Here is a 25,385-nt window from a genome sequence, read left to right as displayed (position 1 = left end):
ATTATAATATCACAGGAAGAACGGCAAACAGCTCGATACTTGCAACGCGCCGCTCGAGCGCAAAGGACTGGTGAAAAGAACACACACAGGACGACCGCGAACTAACAACGGTCACAGCTCAACACTTGCAGCGCACTGCTCAAACACAAGGAAGGACACTCGAAAAGAACGCACGGGTACACACAAGGCAAGCGCGAACTAACTGTTACGGTTGTTACTTCGTGTTTCAGCAGCGCGCTACAATCCAACGCTCTCAGACTTCTTTTTCTTAAAAACTGCGGCGCGTGGAGTGACCTCTCCGCGTCTCCTGCCACGCGGTGGCGTTGGACGCATCGTTTACTCGGCGTTCCATGTCGTCAGTGGGTACAGAAATTGACCACTTTTTAGTGCGCGTCTGAAGGAAAATGTAGGAGCGTTGCTTTAAAGCGCACCCTTCGGGCAATCTCGCGGGTGATACCACAAATACTGAAGTACCTCCGAGCTCTGCGTGCCGTTAGCGTTAAATGGTGTGCATAAATAGCTCTCCGTTGTTTTTCGGAAGAACCGGTGGCGCGTGGCCGAGTTGTTTAAAGCAGCGTGCTGCGGAGCGAGGGGTCGAAGGGTCGAATCCTGGTGGTGCGCTTCGGAATTTTTTCTCCAGATATATTTTTTGGCTTTTATTTATATGTACATACATATACACATCCGGGACATGACGGCGACGGCAAAAAACAGCCGAGAGTGTCCATGTATTTGATAAAACTCACAGGGTCCTCTATGCATTCATTTAAGATGACTCGAAGGCGAAAGCCATCTTCTTTTCTTTTCAGTCGTTATAGTGACCTGCTCCGCCACCCTTCCAAATCTTTGTGGACCTAACGTGATTTTGCACTGCCTCCAAGATCGGAGGCACCTCACCTTGTTTTGCATTGCCTCCGTGATCGGATTGCTTTTGCCCGCACTACGATGTCATGATATGACGCCATCATGGAACGCTACGTCACGTAACGTCACAATGACGTCACACATTTAGGAGATCTGTGACGCCATCGCGAAGTCATATGGAGACGTCATCCCCTGATTATGATTTTTCGCATCACTCGTCCGTGACGCCGCTGACGCGGGACGCGGACGGTCAGATTTCACGCCTAATGAGGTATTCAATAAGTACAGCGGCCGCTAAATACAGACATTCGACTCCATAAATATTTAACATCTTTATACACACAGGGTGTTTGGTTGTCTCATGGCTAAGCACACTCACAGCTAAGGGTAAGATAAAATCGTGTGTGGGAACTACTACCAATTTCTTGCTTCTATTATTTCTGGATGCATAAAGGGTGCTTGTGTCATGGCTAGCTCGCTCACGCCTAAAGGGCTAGATGAAATCGCGTGTGGGAATTAAACTTGTCTTGCTTCTCATATTTCTAGGTGCATAAATGGTGTTTGGTTCTGTCATGGCTATTACCCTCACGCCTAACGGGTGAGATAAAATCGTGTGTGGGAACAGCTACAATTTTCTTGCTTCTGATATTTGTGGGTGCATAAAAGGTGTTTGGTTGTGTCATGGCTAGCACCCTCGCGTCTGAAGGGTAAGATAACGTCGTGTGTGGGAACAACTCTAGTTTTCATGCTTCTCATATTTCTGGGTGCATAAAGGGTGTTTGGTTGTGCCATGGCTAGCACCCTCACGCGTAATGGGTAAGTAAGATCGCGTGTGGGAACAACTGCAGTTTTCTTGATTCTCATATTTCTGGGTGCATAAAGGGTGTTTGGTTGTGCCACGGCTAGCACCCTCACGCCTCATGGGTAAGATAAGATCGCGTGTGGGAACAACTCCAGTTTTCTTGCTTCTCATATTTTTGGTTGCATTAAGTGTCTTTTGTTGTGTCATGGCTAGCACCCTCACGGCTAATGGGTAAGATAAAATCGTGTGTGGAATCAACAACAGTTTTCTTGCTGGAAGTGTTTTTATTGCCTGTAAAATGGATGGTAGCTGTAAAAGACGACAAGAAATGTGCACTAAACCAGCTTTTGTTAGTATACTTGCCAAATGCTTTTGTGTGATATTTCTGTGCACACCAGGGCTTCAGAACTGTTACAAAGTTTTTAACGACGCCTTTTCTCATTTGTATTAGTAGAGCTCGCTGTCGTGTGCGTTTAAGGAATTATCGTGTCGTAAAGCTGAGGTTCTTACCCATGAGACACCAAAGTCCCCTTCAAGGTGTGAAAACCTTAGGAGAGCATAGGAGAGTACTTAGTACTCTGATTCGTTTTTTATGCATTCTCAGCCAGAATAACCCAGCAAGCTGCAAAACCCATTTTGCGCAGGCAGTGACGCAGGCTGTTACGGGTAGCCAATTCTTTAAATGTAAGCTCAGCTAAAGCTAACACGCTCTACAGACGGTACAAATAAGCAATCCCTACGCTGTGGTGTCACCATAAAAGACTGTGTCTACACCCCAAGCACACAATATTTGTGTATTGGCCCAGCTAACAGCAAAGTTTCTTGTTAAACAGGTTGCTATTATTGATTATGAATGCACCATGGATCCGGTGTCATCACAGTGGACGGTAATATAATAACAAGATTTCATGCTCATAGAAAATTCAAATCAGCGATGCAAATTTCAAACACTCGTGTACGAAATTAAACTCAAGAAAGAGAGTGGTGCTTGTAAGGCCTGGAAGGTAAATCAGCTGCCAAATGTTGATGAGTCTGCTATTCCAACACAACCAGGTAGCTGGAATGTCGGGGCCGTTAGAGAAGCAGATAGCACACAAAAGAAGTATGGTGGTAAGGAGTCATGCGAGTCGAAAGCTTACGGCTGTCCGATTTCTTGTATGTTGTTGATGAACTTGTTTGCCCACCATGACTATTGCCAGTTGAACGCACACTTCGTACAGACAGCCACCTTCGCACTGAAGAAAACAGAACCAACCAATAAGAGAGAAGGTCACGGGCAAGGTTGAGGCTTGAAGCTATGAAAGATCGTTGAGCAATCGTCGTAGAGGGAATGCTGCAGGAGCCAACGTTTTGACAAGTGGATTTCACTGTGCACAAGTGCAGCTGCCCTGCATTCGAAGTCCACCTTCAGAAACGATGGTTCCATGCGCATTCACTGTTTAACGATTGTTCAACACATTTTCGCCACTAGAAACACCAATATAAATCTTGACTTATCGTTCCTCCAAGGCGAGTGACAGTTTTATTACATTGCTGGCAGGCTGCTATATCCCAGCTCTGCATAGAGTCGATACATGCGGTTATGTGCCATGATGAGACTCACGACGACTCCTGCTGTCACCGTGAGTGTATGAGCGCCAGCGAGACCTATTCAGTTCAAGTTTTTAAAGCGCGCCTGCAAATTTTCCCATCCGCCGTGGTATACCTTAACACGTAAGGTGTCCCACTTTCAAGCTCGAGGACTCGGGTTCGATTCTCGTTCACAGCGAACACATTTCGACGAAGACGGAATGTAAGAACGCCCGCGTACTTAGATTTAGAGGTGCAAGTGTCACGTTAATGAACCCAAGGTGTTCAAAAGTAATATGCAGCCTCCATTAAGGCATGCCTTATAAGCGTGTGATTGTCTTCTCACGTGAAACCCGAGATAGTATTGCTGCTGCCAACAGTATTATTATACGTATCCCTATAGCCGGATGAATACCACCACACAATCTCCAATTACCACCAATTTAACAGTTAGCAAGGTTGTAGGCGATACTAAAGAAAATGAAAAATCAGTAAACATTTTTACAATCTGCGCGCGTTATCACAATACCCTAATCGAATATCAGGCATACGCAAACTACACCCCTGCAGAGTACGCAAGACCAGTTCACGATCACAACCATGAAATTAACGCATGACATACCAGCGGAGGAATTTGGTGCTCAGGATGTAGTCGCGCTGTGTCTGCCTTAGGCTACGGTTAGCTGTTCGCCCTATCCTCTGCTCACTCTGCAACTGGCTGACGCAACCAGTCACTCACTCAAGTACTCAACGCTCCCTCAGTCGCTTGTTTGCTGAATGACGTGGATTACTGTCGCACTTGCTCGCTCACGAATTTAGTAATGTACCGAACTGCCGTACGATTTCATACACACAGATGCGCACCGACAAATGTATTTTTTAATTCTAAGCGCGGTGATAACGGACCAGTAAGCAAATAAGATTATTTTGAAAGTGCTCCTTCTTCGTGAAATTTATTCGTGCTCAGGCATACCTTGTCCAAACTGTATCCAAAAAGCGTTCCCTCCTTGCCTGGGTGCCCGGAGAACCTGAAAGGTAAAGACTGAATATATTCAACATTACTGCTGAGGTAAAAAACAAGTCGCTATGGGCCGTCTCTGTAGCTGACTTAACAATTGACTTTTTTGACCCTACAGCGAGAAAGGACTAGCAGAAAACGGTAGCCCTTATCGGTTTCTGTGGCTTGACTAATAAAAGTAATCTGACTTTATTATGACGCATTAAATAAGCGAGTGCAGTGTATTATCTACGTCTCTAACTTTGTACAGATCTCCTGCAGTCATATGCGAACTCTTACCACGACCGCTCAATCATACCGCCCTTTGATGCCCAAAACTACGCCGCCATTCTGCAACACTGCAGGACACACCAAAATTGTGTCTCACTCAACATTAACCAAGGTAGTAAACCTGCCGAAATCGCAAACCAAATGGTATGGAGACGGAATCTTACTTCATTGAATCTCATACCACCAGCATTCATAGTTCTGTAACGTCCTCGGCACCTTAAGTCGTACAGTAGGTAGAGGAGGGGAGAGGGGAGAGAGGGAAGACGGTAGCCTACCGGGCTCACCTCTGGTTAACCTCCCCGCCTTTCTTCTATTCTTATTCTCTCTCTTCGGTTCTCTGCATTCACTATACTTACAGTGTGGTTCGAGGAACTGAAGCCAGCAGTATAGAAAAGATGGCTGCAAAGTCGTTTTCCTGAGCCAACGCGCATGCGTGGTGGCAAAACCAAGCTACAGTATATATGAAGGTTCACGGGTAAATATAGAAAACGATGAGAAGGAAGGTGAGTACCGTTGGGGATAGGCGCAAGTAATAAGGATCAAGCAAGCAAACAACAAATTGGGGCTCTGACATACGTCATGTCCCCTTCGTCACATGTGACATATGAAATCGTGGCAGGAGAAGCCGACGACGAAGTGCGCGTGCTTTAGAATGAACGTATGGCGTCTGAGCCACGGCGCGTCTCCCGTCTCTAGCGCCACATACGCTCTGGAGGTTGCCTTAGAACACGATTACAGTTTTACATACCTGCCTTTAAAGAATGCGATGTATATCAGGGATGAGTAGGTGTTAAGAAACGTAAACAGGAACATCTTGAACGTGAAGCTGTCCTCGTACTCCCGTTGCGTCCTTGGCCGTTCTGAAAGTAAACACAGTTGCAGAATATTTGGAGAGCAGTCTCAGAGCATAGTTGTGTGACATTGATGTTCTTCACAGAAAACGAAGCCTACTCTCTTAAGGTTTCTCGGCTTCTTGTGTGACAGCACGTGCAAGTGGCATGAGCCATTTTGCACTCGCGGAGCAGGCGTAGTGAACCTGGCGTTGAAAGCACCGGGGCTCCTTTGCAAGGACAATATTACGCCTGAGTTATATTGAGGGTGCAGGTGAGTAATAAGTCGCTGTCAAAAAAAGACAATTCTAACAACTGAGAACCACTTGGATATTTTTTTTTTAATTTTGACAAGTTTCTGATTTTTAGCACGTTTGTTATTTTAAATTTGTTTGACATTAGCACTCATGTTTCCAATTTTCTGCGTTACGAATGTGCACCGTGGTTACTAAATAACCCGATCCCATAATAGTCGCTAGGGAAAAGCCAGCTTTGTCTGTATGTATTCATTCATTATGTTCGTTCATTAAAATCAAGTAAAAAAAACTGAAACACTCGTCAGTGTAGAAGCCTGCGAACGAGCAACCACTGAATATACTAATTTGGTATCGAAACATTGTAGGCATGAACACTTTCAGAAGGGCCAACATCAAAGGCTTGCTTGAGTATATCGCTATTGCATCTCATTCTACAAAACGCGAAATCCTTCTTCGTCCCCCCCCCCTTTTTTTTTCCTGTCCCACAAGCTGTACTGGATAAGCCCGATGGCATCGTGGCTTTTCTATATTGCGTAAAAAGTGCAATTTCGGCGAGTTGCTGCTCCTTCACTTGGGTGATCATGATCCATTGGTGAATGCCCCCCCCCCCCAAAAAAAAAAAGAGTTTATATTGCTCACATGCCGCATTTTCCCTATGTATATACACGTATGACACTCTGTGTCATCCGAAGGTTGTAAGTTCAGTACACACCGGCGGCAAGTTGTATTTTCGTTTTCTCTCATTTCTTTGCATTCATATCATAATCACCGCAATACAGTTATAGGACTACAAGTTAGAGCTGTGCACGGGCCGTATTTCCGAGCCCGAGCCCAGCCCGGGCCCGCTGACTTTGTCGAAGGCCCGCCCGAGCCCGACGGCAAAGGGCTGCGAGCCCGCCCGGCCCGGCCCGACGTACGAAAACACAATCCCGGGCCCAGCCCGGCCCAGCCCGGCCCAGCCCGGCCCAGCCCGGCTTTTTGAAAGTTCGCTGCGAAAACAAAACATCGTTTTCCGGTAATTTGGCATTTTATTGAGCATATCAAATATGATCAAACGACACACGACGAACAGTCTCTAATAGAGACTGTTCGCGGCACTTTTTCTATACAAGTAGACGGCCTCATGCCAGCAACAATGGAGTTCGCTCGCCAAACCCGTCACGTGTATGGGGTATGCCCATGCAAGCGTCAGCTTGCACGAAGGCGATCTACGTCGGGTCGCTCGTCGCTATCGCGTGCATTTTCACTCATATGCGATTTGGCCTTAAATTTAACGCGAACAGTCGCGTGGCGCCGTCACTAGCTCAGGTGGTGTTACTTCTCTCTTTGTCGGAGTGCAACAGAGGCAGTGCTTTACCTGCTCCCCTCTTGCTTAAAGTAGTGAATGGAAAGGAAAAGCGGTAAAGGGCGGTCGCGGAAAAGGCGCTGTATGCGTGCTGGAAAACAATTCGCGCTCATTCTCTATATTTCGGGCTTGAGTCGGACTTCGCGCAGGGCCCGAGCCCGGCCCGATAATACTCCAAGTAGCCCGAGCCCGGCCCGGGCCCGAGGTGAAAATACGTCGGCCCGCCCGAGCCCGGCCCGCGGGCCTGGTCGGGCTCGGGCTTTCGGGCTACCCGGAGCCCGTGCACACCTCTACTACAAGTAATGTCCTCTATAGCATCCTTGGCTTCATTTTCTGTTGGAGCCCTTGATCGATTCCTCATCGTTAACTTGATCAAGGTACTAGGTACACAACTTACCAATGTCGGTCAACCGTGTGGCTATCCTGCTGTATACCTGCACGAAAAACAATAGGAGAATCGCGTTGTTTCATAACATGCATCTTCAAATGGTAGAACCGATGGAAATGAGGCGTCTCGCGACAATACGATATTCCGAGAAAACACAAAAAAAATTGAACACTTGCGAACATAAAAGCAGGAGTCGCGGATTGAAATCAGTGTCAACGCAAGAAAACATGAGAGCAATGTATGTGCCATTTTTGACAAATTGAATTACTTCCCAAATCACAGTGGTTTTATTTCATTTTATTTAGACGTTCAAACGCAGGAAATGTAGACTATGGCAGAACCGCACCACGAAGCCTTTTATTGGAGACAGGTCCAATATGTAGTTCAGCTGTTAACGTTTATGCATAATTAATTCCTCCTAATGTTTTCGTACTTCTCTTTGTCTCTTTTTCAAAGCTCATAATTCGCTTTACTTCGGTATCATTGGATTTTTCGGCGAGGCCCCATTGTACGTACGCGACACGCTTGTTGCCCGTCACTGTCACTATGGAAATCGTCACTACGGGATTTTATAATACAGAGCACCAAAGCTACAAAGCCACCTAAGTCTCATTAACTGCACTGAGTGCAAAATAGCGGAGTGTGGGGATGCAACGACTATGCCGACTTCCATGCTATTCGAATGTCCATATTGAGTGATCAAACGTTGTTGAATATGTACGGCCCAAAACCACGATGTGATTATCAGGGACGCCGTAGAGAATGGCTCCGGAAATCTCGACTACATGGGGCTTTCTAACGTGCCCCTAAATCTAAGAACGCCTCAAGACTAGCATTTCACCTCCATCTAAATGCGGGCGCCACGGCCGGCATTCGATCCCGCTAACTTCGGTTCAGCAGTCGAGCACCATAACCACTAGAGCACCGCTACGAGCTATCCATATCACGTAACTATGACAAGACGTCATCATACGACTTGATCCTCATGTCATGATGGTCATGACACTACGTCATCACTACTTTCACCACTTTCCTACGTGATGACGTTCCTCACGACATCATCACATGACGTCACCACATGGTCACGTGAGTTTTCTCGCCATCTGGTGGTAACGGATCTCGCCGGGTGGACGCGAACGCTTTCGCATTAAAAGAGGCCACAGAGCCAGTGAAGGTGCATGTATCACTCGTACCCTGTTCATGAGTAAGATGATAACCAGGTTGAGCATCGAGGCGGTTACAGCCGTGGTAACGTGGGCCAGTGCGCGCCAGTTCTGGTCTCGAGACAACAGCGCCACCAGGATGATGCGGTAGGCGATGATCCCGAACACGGTGCATATCACAAGGCACAACTGCGAGCGAGAAACATCAGAGCAATTTAGAAATCAAATCGGTTTAAAAGCGCGTCGACGTCCCACATGGTTCCAATTGAACGTGTTGAATGCGCACATAAATCTTAGCACACTATAGTACTGTACGGTCACGTCCAATATGAGTTGCAATACGTTGCGGCGCCAGCACTGCAAAACGGTGCCGACATAGCAAAAATTAGCGAAGTAAACACTGCTTCAATTACTGGTATTCTCTAAATAAACTTAACATTTGCCAGTGCCAGCGTTCAGTCAGGGGGCCACTTCAACCACGGCCACAGTGCTGCAACTCACTAGCGCATCCAGAGGAGTGTTAATGACATGTTTCCAAATAATATTTGACAAGAGTTAGAGCCTCCTTAAGAAACCCGCAACACAAGGACACTTGGCGCGACCCTGGCGCGACCTGTCTTGTGTCGCCACAGCGGCAATAAGTTCACCTAGGCTGCTCCCGCTGTTGTGTGGGCACGCAAAAGGCCGCACTTCTTTTTTATCGGGCAGCTGTGACAGTACCATGTCCTCTACTTGTTTGGAAAAAATTCAGCTTGTTTGGAATTACGATACTGCCTAATGCGAATTCTGAGCGCAGCTTCGTGTTGGGCAACGGCAACTAACTGTGCTTGAAGTTTTCGCTATCCGCAGTCGTAACACTTTAGTATTCGTTACATATAGCCACATTAACTGCTAGTGCTCGTGCCCTACGCACACCACTATGTGCACTGCAGGCGTCGCGAACCAAGCAAAACGCAGACAACCCAGTCACGACAAGCGTAGCCAGCCGCAGTGCACGTACCAGCCCTGCATGCGCACGAACTCCGACCTAGGGGTCAGCGCGCGTGACGGAGGAAGAAAGCGAGGTTAAAGGCCAGTGGCTCGTGATATCGGCAGACTCCGCGCTCGCTCTCTTTCGTCCTCGTTCGCTCTATCGGTTGCGCCGCTCAACGCATGAACAGGCGCCTAAGTGCTGGGTTGACGATTTCGAGTTGGATATGTAGTCTGCTATGGGAGAGCAGTGAGCCGTCGCAAGTATGACTGAGCAGCATTGCATAATTGCACACGAACCATACGGCACGATATCTTCCATGTGCCAATTTATATACCCTTCACAAACGTGGTGTAGCCGTGTAGTTTGACTTCGTTAACATCTTGTGTCTAATTACTACGTTTTCGTCAGTGCATGAGCGTCTGTGAGTTTTATCTGAGGTTTATTAATGTGCTAGGCGGAAAGGAAACAAGCCTCTGAGTGGCTTATGAATTTCGGCTAGCTCCACGCTAAGAACGCTTCGTGATAGGAAGGCACTGATTTAAGATGCGCGTTTAGCCCAATGAGGTATGCTTCATACATATTCGGTGCTGTGTTAAAAGCTAAAAATTGAATAAAATGTAGACAGCCCAAATCATACTGTACACTTCAAACGTAGGCTTTTTAAAATTTCTTAACTTATAACAAATCTGCAGATACTTTCATCAAGACATCTCATCAAACGCGAAAATTGACCGTCGCCATCGACCGTCATCCCGCAGCGTTGGCGTCAACACGGGTGATGCAAAAAATATCACGTGATGACGTTCCCATATTACGTCATCATGACGTCATATATCACCAGCATTTGTGCCGCAGTCATGACGTCAGATGACTTGACATAACGTGACGACACATGACGCCGTCATCACATGATTCCGTCGCAAAATTGTCAAAGGCGGGCCGATCAAAAAGGCAACGTGATCGGCCAGGTGAGGGGCATAAAGCTTGCAATGCCTCCGATCTTGGAGACAGTGCAAAACCACATCAGGTGCAGAAAGCTTTCGGAAGGCGGCGGGGGACAATCAATACATCGACTCAGAATAAAAACAAAAACATAGCTTTCGCCTTCGAGTCGTCTTAGGCGAATGCATAAAGTTAAGCATTAGGTAAATACATCCCTTATGTACACAAATTTACCTAAGGTGACTCGGATGTAAAAGCCACTTCATTTTTCTTCTTAATTGATTGTATTGATTCCATCCCCCTCCGACGGCCTTCTTCACCCAACGTGGTTTTGTACTGCCTCCGCGATCGGAAGAGTCGGGAGCTTTCCGAACCCCACGTGGTTTTGCCGTGCCTCTGAGACCGGGCCACCTTTGACCCAGTGACGGTCATGCGATGGCGTCATCATGTGACGTCACGTTATGTGACACCATAGTGACGTCATAATGACGTCACACATTTTATTGTCCTGTGGCGTCATGATGAAGTCATAGGGTGACGTCATGATGCAATGATGAATTTTTCCATCACGCCTACGTCGACTGTCACTTTTCGCGCTTGATGAGACATCCGAGGCTTCCGCCTTAATAATTCAGACTTCAGTTTGAATCCAAATAAAGTAGATGTTCAGCTGAAGATGGAATCCTGAAGCGATGAAAAATTCTTGGAACACGGGGTGTCGATGGAGGCACGTTTTCGGCAAGCGGACTTGGCTTCTTCACGGCTGCAGCTTGCAGCCTTAAAGAAGACAAGTCCGCTTGTCGAAACGTTGGCTGCTGCGACACCCTGTGTTCCGAGGATTCTTCAACACTACAGCGGGCACTAATCCTCGTACTCGGCAGAACCTGCAAATAGCCGTTGCCCCACACATTGCTCACCTAACTATAGCAACCATCCGTCGAGTGTTTAGTATCATGCGACATTGTGTGCAGTGACATCGTCGAGAAAACGGCTGACATTCCCACCATGTGGCGTAGTGAGCGCTGCCGCTGCCTTAAGTAAAAATTATTACATTTGAAACCACCAATATTTTACTTCGGAGTGAGTTCATGAATGCACAGTGTATGTGACGAAGAACAGCTCTGCATTCCCCGTCACGTTTTGGCCGCCACAAGTATCCCGCCAGCCCCCGGCTGTGGGCATGTCATATACATTGAGGTCAACAACAAAAACAACAAGAGAGAAGACTTCGCTCTTTCGGAATAATTTTCAACAGGTGTAGTGAGGAAGCTATGGTAGGAAGATTCCCATAACATCCTAGTGTTGCCTTTCTAAAAATAAATACAATACACTTGCTTGGCAAGAAGCTCCTCGGCTCATACTCGTTACCGAGTTTATTCTTTGGCACTAGACAAGAGTTAAAACCTTTGACAAGACCTATCATGTTCTCTTTGTCGTATTTTGCCATTTACGTGTAATTTAAACGTTACTCTAAAGCCAAAATACGCGCATTATAGGTTGCAGCTCTTTTTCCTTGAGATGATGACGTCAATAATATTACATCAGTGCTCTGTTAGGCACTCACCATGAAAAGGACGACGGAATTGGCCCCTGATATCCTGATTATCTTCTCCCAGAAAGGCACGTATGGCTCGTATCTCTAAAAAAGAAAGAATAGTTGCATCTTTGTAGCTTTTAATTCGAAAGAAGAAAACTGGGAAGGATATCGATGAAGAAGCATCACATATGAAGGAAAATAAAGCGCACATAATAGCAATTACAGACAGAAGAAACTAAAAGCTGATTCCGTTGCATAGGCTATATATACAGGGTGTCCCAGCTATCTTTAGCCAAGGGTTTAAAAACACAATATTAGAGGCAGGCGAGTGAAATCACTTGCAAATTACTGACAGTCACCTTGCGCACCACAGACAATTTTTTGTTTGGTAATTAACTAATTTGTTAGTTAGGATTATTTAATTAAATCGCTAAATATTGACTGTAGGCAAGAAATGCTGCTTGCAAAGTTCGAGAGCGTCTTCAGAAACCCCAATTCCATTATTTGCGATAGAGAAACTCTCACGTATACCATTTTTTCCAAGCTGCAAAGAAAGCTCGCGAAATACAAAAAGAACCACGTGAATAGCGCATTCGCCCGCCGCGAGAATGCTGCCCTCAGTCGTGGATTGAAAGAACGAAATCAGCTGCGGCCGCGACTAGGCGGCTCCGTTGCAGTGGTATAGGCTGATAAGTTGACGGTGGTTTCTTGTCCCGCGCTCGCTACAACTTGCACCGTCACGCGCCCCAACTGGCTGACGCGGGCCAAAAAAAACACCGTCGATTTATCGGCCTACTGCTGCGACGGAGCCGGCGAGTCGCGGCCGCAGCAGATTTCGTTCGCTCGAACCATGGCTGAGGGCAGTATTCTCGCGGCGCGCGAACGCGCTAGTCACGTGGTTCTTTTTGTATTTCGCGGGCTTTCTTTGCAGCTTGGAAAAAATGGTATACGTGAGACTTTCTTTATCGAAAATAATGGAATTGGGGTTTCTGAAGACGCTCCCGAACTTTGCAAGGCGCATTTCTTGCCTACAGTCAATATTTATCAATTTCATTAACTAATCCTAATTAACAAATTAGTTAATTACCAAACAAAAAATTGTCTGTAGTGCGTAAGGCGACTGTCAGTAATTTGCAAGCGATTTCACTCGGCTGCCTCTGATATTTTATTTTTTGACCCTTGGCTAAAGCTAGCTGGGACACCCGGTATACATCCGCGATTTTTCTGCGTACAATGCCACCGCCGCCGTGATTACCACTGAGATCTCTAAGTCCTACCAAGCTTCGATTGTGAAAGTTCCTCTTTGACCAGTTTCGTGCTGCCGTCTGGTAAAGGGGACTTGCTACCTTTTCTCGGAACTGCAATACCAAAGTATGTGCAAGATAGCACGAAAGAAAAAATAATATTGCAGAAACCATCGCCTAATTGAATGTCAAAGACCCGCAATGACTTTCTCGCGTCATCTTGCTGCCCATCTCCAGGCATTCGCGTTGTCGACAGCTAACTGTGTGGTCATATTGGCGAACACGCTTACACCGCCTCACAAACAAACGCGTTACAAATCCCAATGACACTCAAGCAGTACATATTCGTGCGACGGACGTATACACGACCTTCTTCTGCCACAAGAAATACGGTCTGCGATCGAAAGCTGCATGCGGAAACAGCTCCTACGCAACTGTGTCGGGGACACCTTTTAGTTAAGCAGCGTTGAAAGCTGGTCGAGTTGGCGCGGGTTCACCTTCGATCAAACTGCGTGGCAGGACGGGGCACAAAAGATAAGTGAGAAAGACGGACGCACACTCACAACTAGGCTTATTGAAAAGCCGTCTGATTTCTTTCTCTGTTCCCCGTCCTGCCTCGCAGTTTGATCGAAGATGAGTCGGCCAGTTGGCGTATTAGTCAAGAGTCCGACGGAATACCGTCTCGTCCGATAAAGACATTGTTATATGAACCAGGTCACCTGCCACGGTGGTCTAGTGGTTATGGCGCTTCTCTGTTGACCCGAAGGTCGCGGGATCCAATCTTAGCCACGGAGGCCGCATTTAGATGGAGGGAAAATGCTCGTGTGCTTATATTTAGGCGCACATTAAAGAACGACAGGTGGTCGAAATTTTCGAAACCCTCCATTAAGGCATCTCTCATATCGCTGTTCTGGGACGCAAGACCACAGCAATCACTATAATGACGCAGGCCACTGAACAATCCCAAATAAAAAGAATGAAGTGTCGGGATTCGCACGTTTTTTTTTTGTTGTTGTTGACAAAGATTGCGAACAAAAAACCCGTCCAAATCTCCAAACGTCATTTCTCAAAAGTTTTACTCTGGTACGTGACTTGCTTTATTTTTAACAACGGTTAGCGTATTAAACACATCCCTTTAATATCCTGTAGCTCTGACTGATGTTTGTGGGAAGTCTACGCAGCCATGTCTTCTAGACATCCCACGGACGTCACTGCATGCCTGTCAATGGCGACTGCTAGGCGTTGTTGCACTCAATTGGGTGCTCTGGTGGAGCGATCGGGGAGTACAGTCATTGTATTCCCCGGTAACCTTATCTCCTATGAACGTTACGGGAAAAAGATAGCAGACGTCTACCCCGCCTAAGTTCGCGTCGCTGCGGGACCGAACACACACATATATATATATGAATAACCGGTCTAAAGATTAACTTGCGCCACTGCCCCCTATGTGCTAATTAACAGCTCTTGTCTGTAAGGAATTCCTCAAAGCAGCGAACGGTACCTAATGTCCTCCTTGCTACAAGTAAATGGGCCTTCAAGTACAGCGTTCATTTATCGAAGCCGAGAGGCCTCTGCATAATCGATGTTTCAGAATTCCGTACAAGCTCCACCCACAAAATTGCAGTGCCTCAGCGTTCTGATTCTCCTTTCACCTCAAAAACTTAATCAGACTGCACCTCTGAGAACCTTGCTATCTCTTGTTGTGCGATATACGCACACTATTTGCCATGTTGCAGTTCCTAGGAATGGTTTGTAAGCTCACAGATTAGGTGCTTTTCCTCTCCGAGTCTGTATGCATGCTGTAGGCCAATCAGGAAATGAGCAGCTCACTCTTTCTAATGCTATTGGTTACGGAAGTATCGTTATCGTCATCATCATCATTATTATTACCACCATCTTGATCAACACACCTTCATGGACGCCGCGCGACGAAGGCGTCTCCATGCGATCTTCAGTATAGCCTTTCTTATGTCATCTGACTTCAAGTTATGCTTGCAAAGTTACTAATTCCTTTATACCCTCTACTAACATTGCGGTAGTCATCCTATCTACAGTGCGCTGCAACAACAAAGTTGGCTTCTCGAGCAGAACTAAACATTTCTTTTCACATTTGGTGACTCTTCACTTCAGACAGTGATCACGACATTGCTCGTTCTGAATGACTAAAGGCGCACAAGAAATTTAACAGGGATATGTCGGTAACGCCAGCGTTCCAGCGAAAGCACTGCGCAAGCAAACGGCCTGGAACTCTTTAGAGCATGGGGAACACAGCATGTGAGCTGTTGTGGCATTACTGAACACGTGTAAATTATCGATACAACTCGTCATGTAGCTTCCTTCATGGAGTGTGTCTTTTTCTTACCATAGTCACTGGGTTCAGCTTGTACACTGTTGCTTTGGCTTCATACTCAGGGTTTACAACATCCTATAAAGAGATAAACGGTCAGCAATGTTTTTGTAACGTAAAAGACATATAAGCACTCACACATGCAGACCGTGCCAAATATATGAAGCCTGCAGAGTGGCTATTTCATATATATGTCATACAGAATACCACAAAATGCAGGTATGTGTGACCTTTCTTTCATTTGTCTGTATTTACCTTAATAAAAAGCTCTTACTTTTTTAGTACAGTGCGCGCGGTTTTGCAACTCATTTATTTAAATTACCTCACAGGCCTTGTGGGAGGTATTGAGGCAAGAGCGGTAGCGAAAAAAAAGCAATATTTACACTGCAATAACGTATATTATACAACAACAACACCAGCATTTCGCTGGAAACACGGTAAGAAATAATACGGTACAAAAGAAACAGTAAAGTGAAGGGAACTCATATAACGTCGCAGTACAGAACACGATAAAGTCGTATAAATCGATAATATAATACCAATATTAACGAGGTACTATCACTGACCATACAGGGTATCTAATCGTTAGGTTTCCGAAATAATATCATAGCATATCGCGCAAGCATTCGTCGTTAGACTGGGCATCACTCTAATCGGGAAGGCAGTTCCACATACAGATGAGAGGTGGAAGCGCAGTTGATAAATAAATTTGTTGTGCCGTAAGTGCGAATACAGAGGCACAGTGATAATGAGGTCCACGCAAACAGAGACAGGGCTTTGCTCGGACCAGCTAGGGCTCCTCCGGTGCGATGAGTTGACCACTAGGCAGGGAGACCTTTAGGGCAAATGTCGTAATCAGTGCAGACTGCATAAACTGGGGGAGCCATGATGGGTTGAAAGTAATAACTGCGATAAAGTTTTCCTCAGCAATAAGCAGGCTAGTGTAGGTGCACCTTCGGCTACTGCCCAGCCATAGGAATGGCGATAAGCTTTTTGAACAGTTTCATTAGGAGACTATTGTAGAGATATATCTTAATGGTTCGCAATGATCGCAAATTACTGCGAGAGATGTTTACGATGAGAAAACAAAGAGTGCGCGAAACATGAAAGCGCGGTTTATGTGCCAGCTGTGCATGCGAAAAAGATAATATATCTTTTTGTAAAATTATTCCCTTCGTTAGTTTTTTTAGTAGATTATGCATATGATGCTCTTGAAAAGCAGTAACATTAGATAATGTTTATTCCGTATCTATCACGTTGGATAAACATTTTGCTCAGGGAATAACAAAATGTTTATAGGGGGAGCAGTGCTACACGATATTGTTATGGAAACGCCTGCCAAAGAAAGTTATCCTCCTCGCCTTTCTATTTGCATAACAGAATGTCTATTAAATATTCCTCATTGACAAACTGAGTTTTATGTCATTCAAAAAATTGGTCAGTAATAGACATGTATATTTACTTAAGTAATCAAAAGTATTTCTTACAAAGGGATGCAAGACTGGACGAGTTCGCTAAGGTTCGTACTTAAAAAAAAAGCGCGAAAGGCGGAAGCACAAGACCATTAAGACCACAGGACAAAGCGCTGATGTCCTGTGGTCTTCTTTGCCTTGTGCTTCCGTATTTTGCGCTGCTTTAAAGATAGTTCTTTTCAGGCGATGCCTTTTAACTATATTTTATAGGATTGCACGTACTATTGGTTCCTGAATTATTCGATCGCAAAGCAGTGCTGCATATTAGCGTTACCTCTTCCTATCACCTTGTATATCTTTAAATAATTTACAGCAAAGAGTCTTAGCGATGGACAAGAAACACGCAGTGAAGACATGCAGTCATCGTTCCCAGTACTGCTGTTTTTATTCTTTACACATTTCGAAGCTTTTTCCTTCACCAATTGCTTAAGCCAGTGGGGCACTTTGATTCAGCAACTAAGTTAACTACATGGCGTAGTCTACATGCTACATAAAAACCTAGAGGCATGCCGCCAGTGTACAACTACTGCCAAACGTTGTTGCAATCGGTTACAAGTCATGTGCCTTCGTCTTTCATAGCTGCGGCCGCATGCGTAGTGTTTAGTCACAATATAGCTACAAGTCGTCTGCAGGCACCGTCGTTGGCCTTAGAATCCTTGGTCGAGTCAAAAATGCGGCTTCATACACACTAATGCATCGCTTTATGCAATAAGGCGATGCAAGAAAGTGATTTGTGTCCAGTGTTGTCCGTACTGTTAGGAGCCGTACTTGGGGGTATAGTTAGGGGGCTCGAATACCCCAACCCAACCCATCTCAAATATATAACTGCGGCGATACGCTCTTCAGCGTAACTAACGTATGATTGTGTGAAATATGTAGATACCAGTAGATTATACTGTACGTCTATAAAGCTACAGTAAAACCTCGGTGATACGAATCTCGTGGGGTTACCCAAAATATTCGTATCATCCGAAGTTTGTATCACCAGAAAACATGGAAAATTAGTATGCGACAAAACAAAGTTGGCATACGTTTTGATAATGTTTCTCAGGACTGCAGCGACGTCATAAACAGCTCTGAAGGATTGCCAGTAAAGTTTTTAGACGTCAACGATCATACTTGTACTCGTAAATATGCGGTGCATGCGCGCGTGTGTAAATAATGAACCAGATGTGTTGTACCCCGTGACCGCTAGTAGGCCCTTCCTAATCTTTCAACGCTTTTCTGCATGACATCAAAGTACGGCGGCGAAAGTGACTTAAGAAGCGCTTTGCACACAATAGAGGCCAAGCTCCTTCGCCAAGACCGTCCGCTTCGTCTCTTGGGGTCTTCCTCCACGTTTCATGGGACTTCATGACGGACCCGCAGCCCGATTTTCAGTCTTGCTTCATAGAACGTCTCATTGCGGGAACGTGGCTTGCATCGACGTGGCAGGCACATGTTAACACAGCATAAGGACGCTGCTGCCTCGAGCACAGGAGCACGCGTCAACACGTCGAAAAAAAAAAGCGCGACGTCAACGTCATCTGTAATAGAACGCGAAGGCGCATAAAGGCCTCCAAGATTCGCACGCACTAATCTCGGAGGCAATGACGCACCGTTGATGGTCGCGCAGCCCGCATGCCCGCGCCCGCGCGTGACTGCTGCGTCTTCCGCGACAGCGCGGGCAACACCTGTTCGTACCTGTGCGCTAGCGTATGTTCGTATCAAACGTCGCGGGGTGCAAATCGGTTCGCAACAACCGTACTCCAATACATTGCAGGCTAATGGGCCATGGCCGGGAACCACAGAAAAATTCGTATCACCCCAAAATTCGTACGAGCCGTGATCGTATCACCGAGGTTTTACTGTATATGGCAGCGATGTATAAATATTTCATATTGGGTGGTGTTGTCCCTGCGGAACGACTGGCGAAATAAATTCCTGTGTTCGGCTCTAAACATGTACGCAACGTTACTACGTACAACGGAGTTTGATTCGAAATTACATTTAGCATATTTCAACCTGTTGCATACTTTAGATTGCTACTTCTAATAACATTTGGGGCGCGACTATCGTGCTCAATTTCAGTCAGCAAGCGCACAGAATAATGATCCTTCAATGCCATTAGGTCCTTTAACTAGTGGACATTATAACAGTTGTCGGCTGCCGCACACTCTTGTTAGGGAATATATTACAAAATCAAACGCAGCAACAGAGCTTATAGTGCCAGTCATTTTTTTTTCAATGCTGTCTAATTATCTTCAATACGTACTTGGGCCGACTGGCGTCCCGGTATGCGTGGAAGATAAGGCAGAGAGTATTGCTGAAAATGTGCAAACGGCAAGAAGAAGAAGAAGAAGCAAGAACCAAGCAACAAAGCGTATACAACTTAATTATTACTTTTTAAAGTAAATATTCATGTAGTCATGGAAATTATTTGTGAGGTAAATTCTAGAACTTCTGTTTTATGCTGTTTTACACTGTGTGCCCATTCACCTGTTGCTATTTTGTAATGATGTAATACTTCCAGACATTGATGCAAAGCGATGCTACCTGATTATTGGCCCATCCTGTATTGTGGTTAAGACACACGTCGTAGGATCATCATCAACAGCAACACAGACAAGTTTCAGGACAACCAGTAGCAAATGGTAATTTCCTTGTTTCGTGCCACTCCTCCTCCTCGCTCCGCGGAGCCTCTTTAGCAACGGCAACTGCTAACCTGAATAAAAAAACTCCATTACTGCCAAAGCTTTGTCTTTTGGAGGCTGCCAAATACGTTCTATATCCACCGGTGTATTATGACTTCTCTGTATACATTCGTTCATCAAAGCGTCCGGAAGATTACGCTGATTTGGGCTACAAACTCTAGGGCGCCTTAGTTTACCACTTTTTTAATGAGTGCCACCGAAATTCTGTTTTGATGCATTAGCATTAAATCGCTTTTTACATTCTCTTGTTGCGTTGATGATGTTTTGTCGGATTCGATTTATAACTGCCTCCTGTGTGCCTCCTTCCCCTCCCCACAGGTGATGGACCAGGCTCAAGGTGCCAGCAACATAAACAAGAAAAGCAACAACATATCTAACCGTTTTAGTGGCCAATTTCCTATAGATAATATCATGGACCACATGACCGATAGACAACAAAAACGACCACATAGAAAGGACCGAACATTTACGTATGCGAGACACTCGCTTTCCGGGCTTCGTTATCAATGTGCTTATAATAAATTCAGCAGATATTTCACACAGAGAAACATTGAAAGCCAAACCCAGCACGGGGTTAAAACACGACGCAGTGACATATCCTTAAGTGCCTGCTGTCAAATTGCATGTTGTTCTCCACAAAATGATGGGCTCGCTGTCAGGTCCAGTGTGGCTATGGCACTTACCGTGAGTGTGTCAATATCGGCGAGGTTCCATTCCCAACCGAGGACGCATTGGCGTCTTTTCCAGAGCTCTATAAAAATGGTGGCTGCAGACAGCGTCAAGAATCAGCTTAATATTCCACACATGGTTATGAGTGTTCGGTTATTCATAATAAACGCTCAGTTAGAATTTTAGTAATTACCCAAAGGAATTCTTAATAATTGTAACTCATCGCGTCATTGCTGCATTAGACGTATGAGGATATCAAAGTAACACGACGAGCAATTCAGAATTCAACGTATGAGGCATCAAGTTCTGAATGATAAATATTTTCCTGAAACAATCGAACGTATGTGCTTTGAAAAGTACCGCAGCAAAAACGGCTTAAAATACAACCCCTGTAATTCCTTGAGTGTATTATTCAGACGTGCCGTCAAGGACAATTGAAATAGGATCAAGGTAGGGAATTCCCAAAGGAATTCTTAATAACTGTAACTCATCGCGTCATTGCTGCATTAGACGTATGAGGATATCAAAGTAACACGACGAGCAATTCAGAATTCAACGTATCAGGCATCAAGTTCTGAATGATAAATATTTTCCTGAAACAATCGAACGTGTGTGCTTTGAAAAGTACCGCAGCAAAAACGTGCCGTCAAGGACAATTGAAATAGGATCAAGGTAGGGATAATTAAAAACGTTCTTTCGCTTTTTTGTATTCGGCGGTAGCGCCTAATGACGGCATGATTTTGCCCGGCACATTTAACGCAAGGCCCAAACAATCTCTTGCAGTCGCATAAGTACCGATGCGATATTGTGCTCTCGAGTTATCGCTTGGAGAATCTTTTCTACTTTGTTATTTATTGTTCGCGCTTCATTTGTTCATGACTGTACTCTGTGACTCACGTGGTGTGCGCCAACAGATGAATGACGAGAGCAGCACACGCACATCCGCCAGATCCAAACCGGCATTTATATTCCTGTGTTACTCAAGAAGTTGTAAACGGTACACTACAAATGAAACACGCTCTTGCGTCATTTAAGCAAATGACAATGCAAACAGCACACAAATAATATGCATGCGCATATGCTAACTGGGAAAACACTGTGAAGCATTATGCTGAAAAGGTTGAGCATAGGAACGCGGTCTAACTGGCCGCTAGCTAATTCATTGAAAAAGAACCCAGAGGCGCGCGGTACGCAAGCAGAAAAGTATACATGAAGCATGCAATTGGAGCAAAAGAGTAGCCGGCGCCAACGTCTCTTTGCACACATTTATTAGAAAAACATGAAGGTAGATGAGGTCCTTACCCCACAGTGCCATGAATATTGAAAAACCAACGGTGGCCGGGTTATCAAACATGTACACGATCTGCAGTAGAGATGGCAGAGGTAAGCGCTTACTTCTGTGGCCACACCCCATGGCCTAAATGAGACACTCAGACAGTATAGATGCACGTTGCGCATAAAAAGCAAGGCTGCTTTTCGGACATGGTACCTAGATGAACTATCGCAGCATAAGTTGTTAAATTTGATGACCATCTGTGTTGACTAAATGTGATCCTTCTTGACGCAGAAGTAAGCAAACATATTTTCGCGTCCTGGAAGTGGACAAACAAATTGTTACGATAAAAGCTCTTATTTCAATGCGAATAAAATAAATATGGTTTCGTTTGGCATCCGCACCACTGATCTTAAGAAGGATTGATGCATATAAAAAAGAACGAATATTTACCAAGTGTTTGTTCTTAGCAATCTTTTTTTACTTAGAGTATATTCTTTATAAAAGTTTGTGCGATTCATCAGCTAGCTATCAAAATACGAAAATACGGGATGCTAAATTCTTTTGTTTGTTACAATTTTAAGAGGTGACTTAAGCTAGAGCCGGAGATATTACAGGGCGTCTTAATCGTTAGATTTCATTCAACACTGGAACAATCACTCAGCGGCATTTCTTAAAACGAATATTAGTACGACAAACTGAATCGTTCTTACGCACACCTTCATTGCAATCCACCCACCTTCATGGCTTAGCAAGCAAAGTGTCACCCTGCTAAGCTCGAGGGTGTGGGTTCGACTCCCGGCCACGGCACTGGCATTCAAATGGGGCGAAGTGCAAGAGCACCCATGTACATGGATTTAGGTGCACGTTCATAAACCCCAGGTAGTCCAGAATTATTCCGGTGTCCCTTACTACTGCGTGTCTCATAATCATATCATATTTTTGTCACGCAATACCATAGAGACTGTTATCACTGCTATTGCGTTGCTATTAAATCGTATGTTCAGCCTGCCAACGCTTTCAGTTCATGATAATACTAGTCATGATTTAAGTTATCTCGTAGACCTGGAACTCATATGATGCGAAGTAGATTCGTCTAGAACGTGAAAGCCGAGAGTCGATGCTGAATCACTTGCCTTGCTAAAGGTGCACTTGGTGTAAAGGTAGTCGTATGTACAGCGCTTCTTGCAGCCTGGACAGAGGACGAAACTTCCGGCGATGTTGGGGTCACACGTCTCGGCCCTAGAAAGAAATGTAAAAAAATTAAATAAAACATATGTGCCTTCTGAGTACCGATGGGCGCTCGTCCTGTTTGTTTTTTCACCTGGTTCGTCGTATATTTGTGCGCCATGTCATTGTGTCTCAAGTCAGCCAGAGATAAATAGAGCGAGCAGTTGGGTGAGAAGTAGCGTGTTTACGGGCAGATATTCACGTAACTTCTACTCGGCAAAGAATAAATCTGAGTGAAAGAAGTCTCTTAGAACTGTAGACAGCGGAATAAAAATAAATAACTGAGGGGAGGTTGGCGTACATGTGACATTACTGCGATAAAACACCTTCTATAGGTGGCGAAGGCAGGTGCAGCAGGGAGCTCATAATCTTGACTCTTAATGCGGAGAACGTCATTCTTGATGAGAGGAGGAGAGTTAGTCACTGTTTTTGGAAACAAACTGTTTCGCACACTTGACAGATAGCCGACCTTACTATGGAACTCAAGTCACTGCAGTTCCTTAACATTCTTGAACTTTTCAAAATCTTGAAGTTGCAAGTTTATTTCTAAGAAAGTAAGTAGAATTTACACCAACAATGGATGTGTATAGCGGAAGCCGGCCTCTACCTGTATATTTAACTATGTATGCCGTTGGGCAAGCTCTCGAAATTTAAAAAAAAATAGAATTTACACACACAGTTTATGGTTGCATAGACAAAGGATAGTAGTGCAGCCATTATATATTACATAATTAGTAGTAAGTTGTAAATGATATGATTACAGATTATGACAGTCAATAAAACAACATTTAGAAGAAGAATATTGTTCTTGCTGCGTAGCCTTTCGCAGAAATGATGAAAATAAATGAACTGCGTAACATTTACATCAGGGCTCGTTCTGGCGTAAGACTGCTGCAACGCATTACTTACGTGGGGGTGTTCGTGGCCATTTCAAAGATTCCGTACAGCGTCGTCATGACTCCCACCACAGCCGGTAGAAATAGCATGGACGTGTAGAATCCCAGCCAGGCAAAGTAGAGACCAGTCTTCTCACCGAAGTAGCGCCTACGACGTAGAGGTTCGAAATTACGAGCACTGTTTCAGAATTGGTGTTGTTTTTTTGCGCATTACCTAATCACTCAGGGCACATTGTTTTTAGCTGGATTGAGCTCCATGATTACATCATGATGTATAAAGTTACGATTGCAATGGCGACGGGGGAAAAAAGCAGGCAAGTCAAACAGAGAACACTTTAAATGCCACCTGAGGCAGTGACATTTCCTACGTTCTTCAGTGAGAGATTCACTTTCAAGCTCAAACGTATAATTCAAACTTCGGAAAGAATTTTATGGTTTTAACAATGCTACTAATAGCACTTAATGATCGCGGCAACAGTTATACTTAAGGGCTACGTAAGACGTTTGCTAAACGAGATGTGATATCAGAGTCTATAAGTGATATCAGAGTCTACAGGTCTAAATTGCAATTCCCATTACCTACGTCCGTACCTGGGTGTACTATCGCGCTCAGTATGAGCTACATCACGCGAGCGCGTGGCCGCGTGCTCTGCAAGGTTGTACAGTGGGGCCGATCATAGCATATTTTCGAGTTATCGGGAGAGAGTTTGGCTGTCCCTGTGAACGCGCATAGCCCCACTTTGCTTTCACCCTAGCCCTCGTTTAGCCCTGAGGTGATATTACCCTCGAAAACGATAACTTCAAGGGTGAAAGCAATCAAGTGGGGGCGATGCGCGCTCGAAAGAGTAGCCAAACTCTCTCACGATAACTAGAAAATATGCCATGATCGGCGCCCCTGTTCAACCTTGCAGAGCGCTCTGCCACGCGCTCGCGTGATGTAGCTCATAATGAGCGCGGTAGTACGTGTTCGAGTTCGTGTGCATGTGTGTGCGTGCACGCTATTCTATGAGTCAACGTGTTTCAGGAACACACACCTTTTATAATGAAACTGAATTTCGCAAAGCTGATTTCGCTGTTTTGCGCTGGCATTTATTCGACTTAAGTGAAAATCCTGAAAAGAAGGCTTGATATTATATGCATCATAATGCAAGAAATGATAAGCCAGGCCCCGTATGCAGTAATCTCAAACACCAACCTGATTAGAACCAACGGCTGCTGCTTGTACCAAGACGCCGGTCTGGCCCATTCGCTGTATAGTAGCTGTGACACCAAGAAAAACCGTAGAACATTCGTCCACTAAAAGATGAGGTTGCTTACTCAACAGTATTGAAAAACACATCCCGAAACCTAAAGCATAGCTGTTGCATAAGAGTGTCAGTTTATTTACTTCGTTGTATAGAGCGAACAGCAAGAGCTAATGGCCAGGAGGCCTGACGATGATTTGCTCCATTCTACTTTGCACGTGCATCTTATATCAGATATGCGGAGATCGTATTACATGAGTTCTGAGGACCTTAAGTTACGTATGTTCCACGTACACGGTGCTTATAGATATGATTTGCATAAAGGTAATGATGTTCGTATTAGAGTAATTCATATTCCA

The 25,385-nt window shown here is 45.1% G+C and overlaps 1 protein-coding gene across 1 annotated transcript in view; it reads right to left on the bottom strand.

Moving 5' to 3' along the window:
• Window positions 1-25,385, bottom strand: part of LOC119403267 (anoctamin-4) — an 89,179-nt gene that overhangs the window by 19,576 nt on the left and 44,218 nt on the right. Inside the window, exons 10-22 of the mRNA XM_049418249.1 lie at window positions 24,978-25,042; window positions 23,796-23,930; window positions 22,793-22,898; window positions 21,686-21,746; window positions 20,398-20,480; window positions 15,565-15,627; window positions 11,986-12,060; window positions 8,537-8,695; window positions 7,353-7,389; window positions 5,272-5,383; window positions 4,209-4,263; window positions 2,806-2,901; window positions 2,177-2,196 (exon numbers count right to left, since the gene is read on the bottom strand). Of these exons, the coding sequence (XP_049274206.1) occupies window positions 2,177-2,196; window positions 2,806-2,901; window positions 4,209-4,263; window positions 5,272-5,383; window positions 7,353-7,389; window positions 8,537-8,695; window positions 11,986-12,060; window positions 15,565-15,627; window positions 20,398-20,480; window positions 21,686-21,746; window positions 22,793-22,898; window positions 23,796-23,930; window positions 24,978-25,042 (1,067 nt within the window). The remainder of the gene's footprint in view (window positions 1-2,176; window positions 2,197-2,805; window positions 2,902-4,208; window positions 4,264-5,271; window positions 5,384-7,352; window positions 7,390-8,536; window positions 8,696-11,985; window positions 12,061-15,564; window positions 15,628-20,397; window positions 20,481-21,685; window positions 21,747-22,792; window positions 22,899-23,795; window positions 23,931-24,977; window positions 25,043-25,385) is intronic.

The sequence above is a fragment of the Rhipicephalus sanguineus genome, chromosome 8, assembly GCF_013339695.2.
Source record: "Rhipicephalus sanguineus isolate Rsan-2018 chromosome 8, BIME_Rsan_1.4, whole genome shotgun sequence".
NCBI lineage: Eukaryota > Metazoa > Arthropoda > Arachnida > Ixodida > Ixodidae > Rhipicephalus > Rhipicephalus sanguineus.
This window is presented reverse-complemented; position numbering and strand designations above follow the sequence as displayed.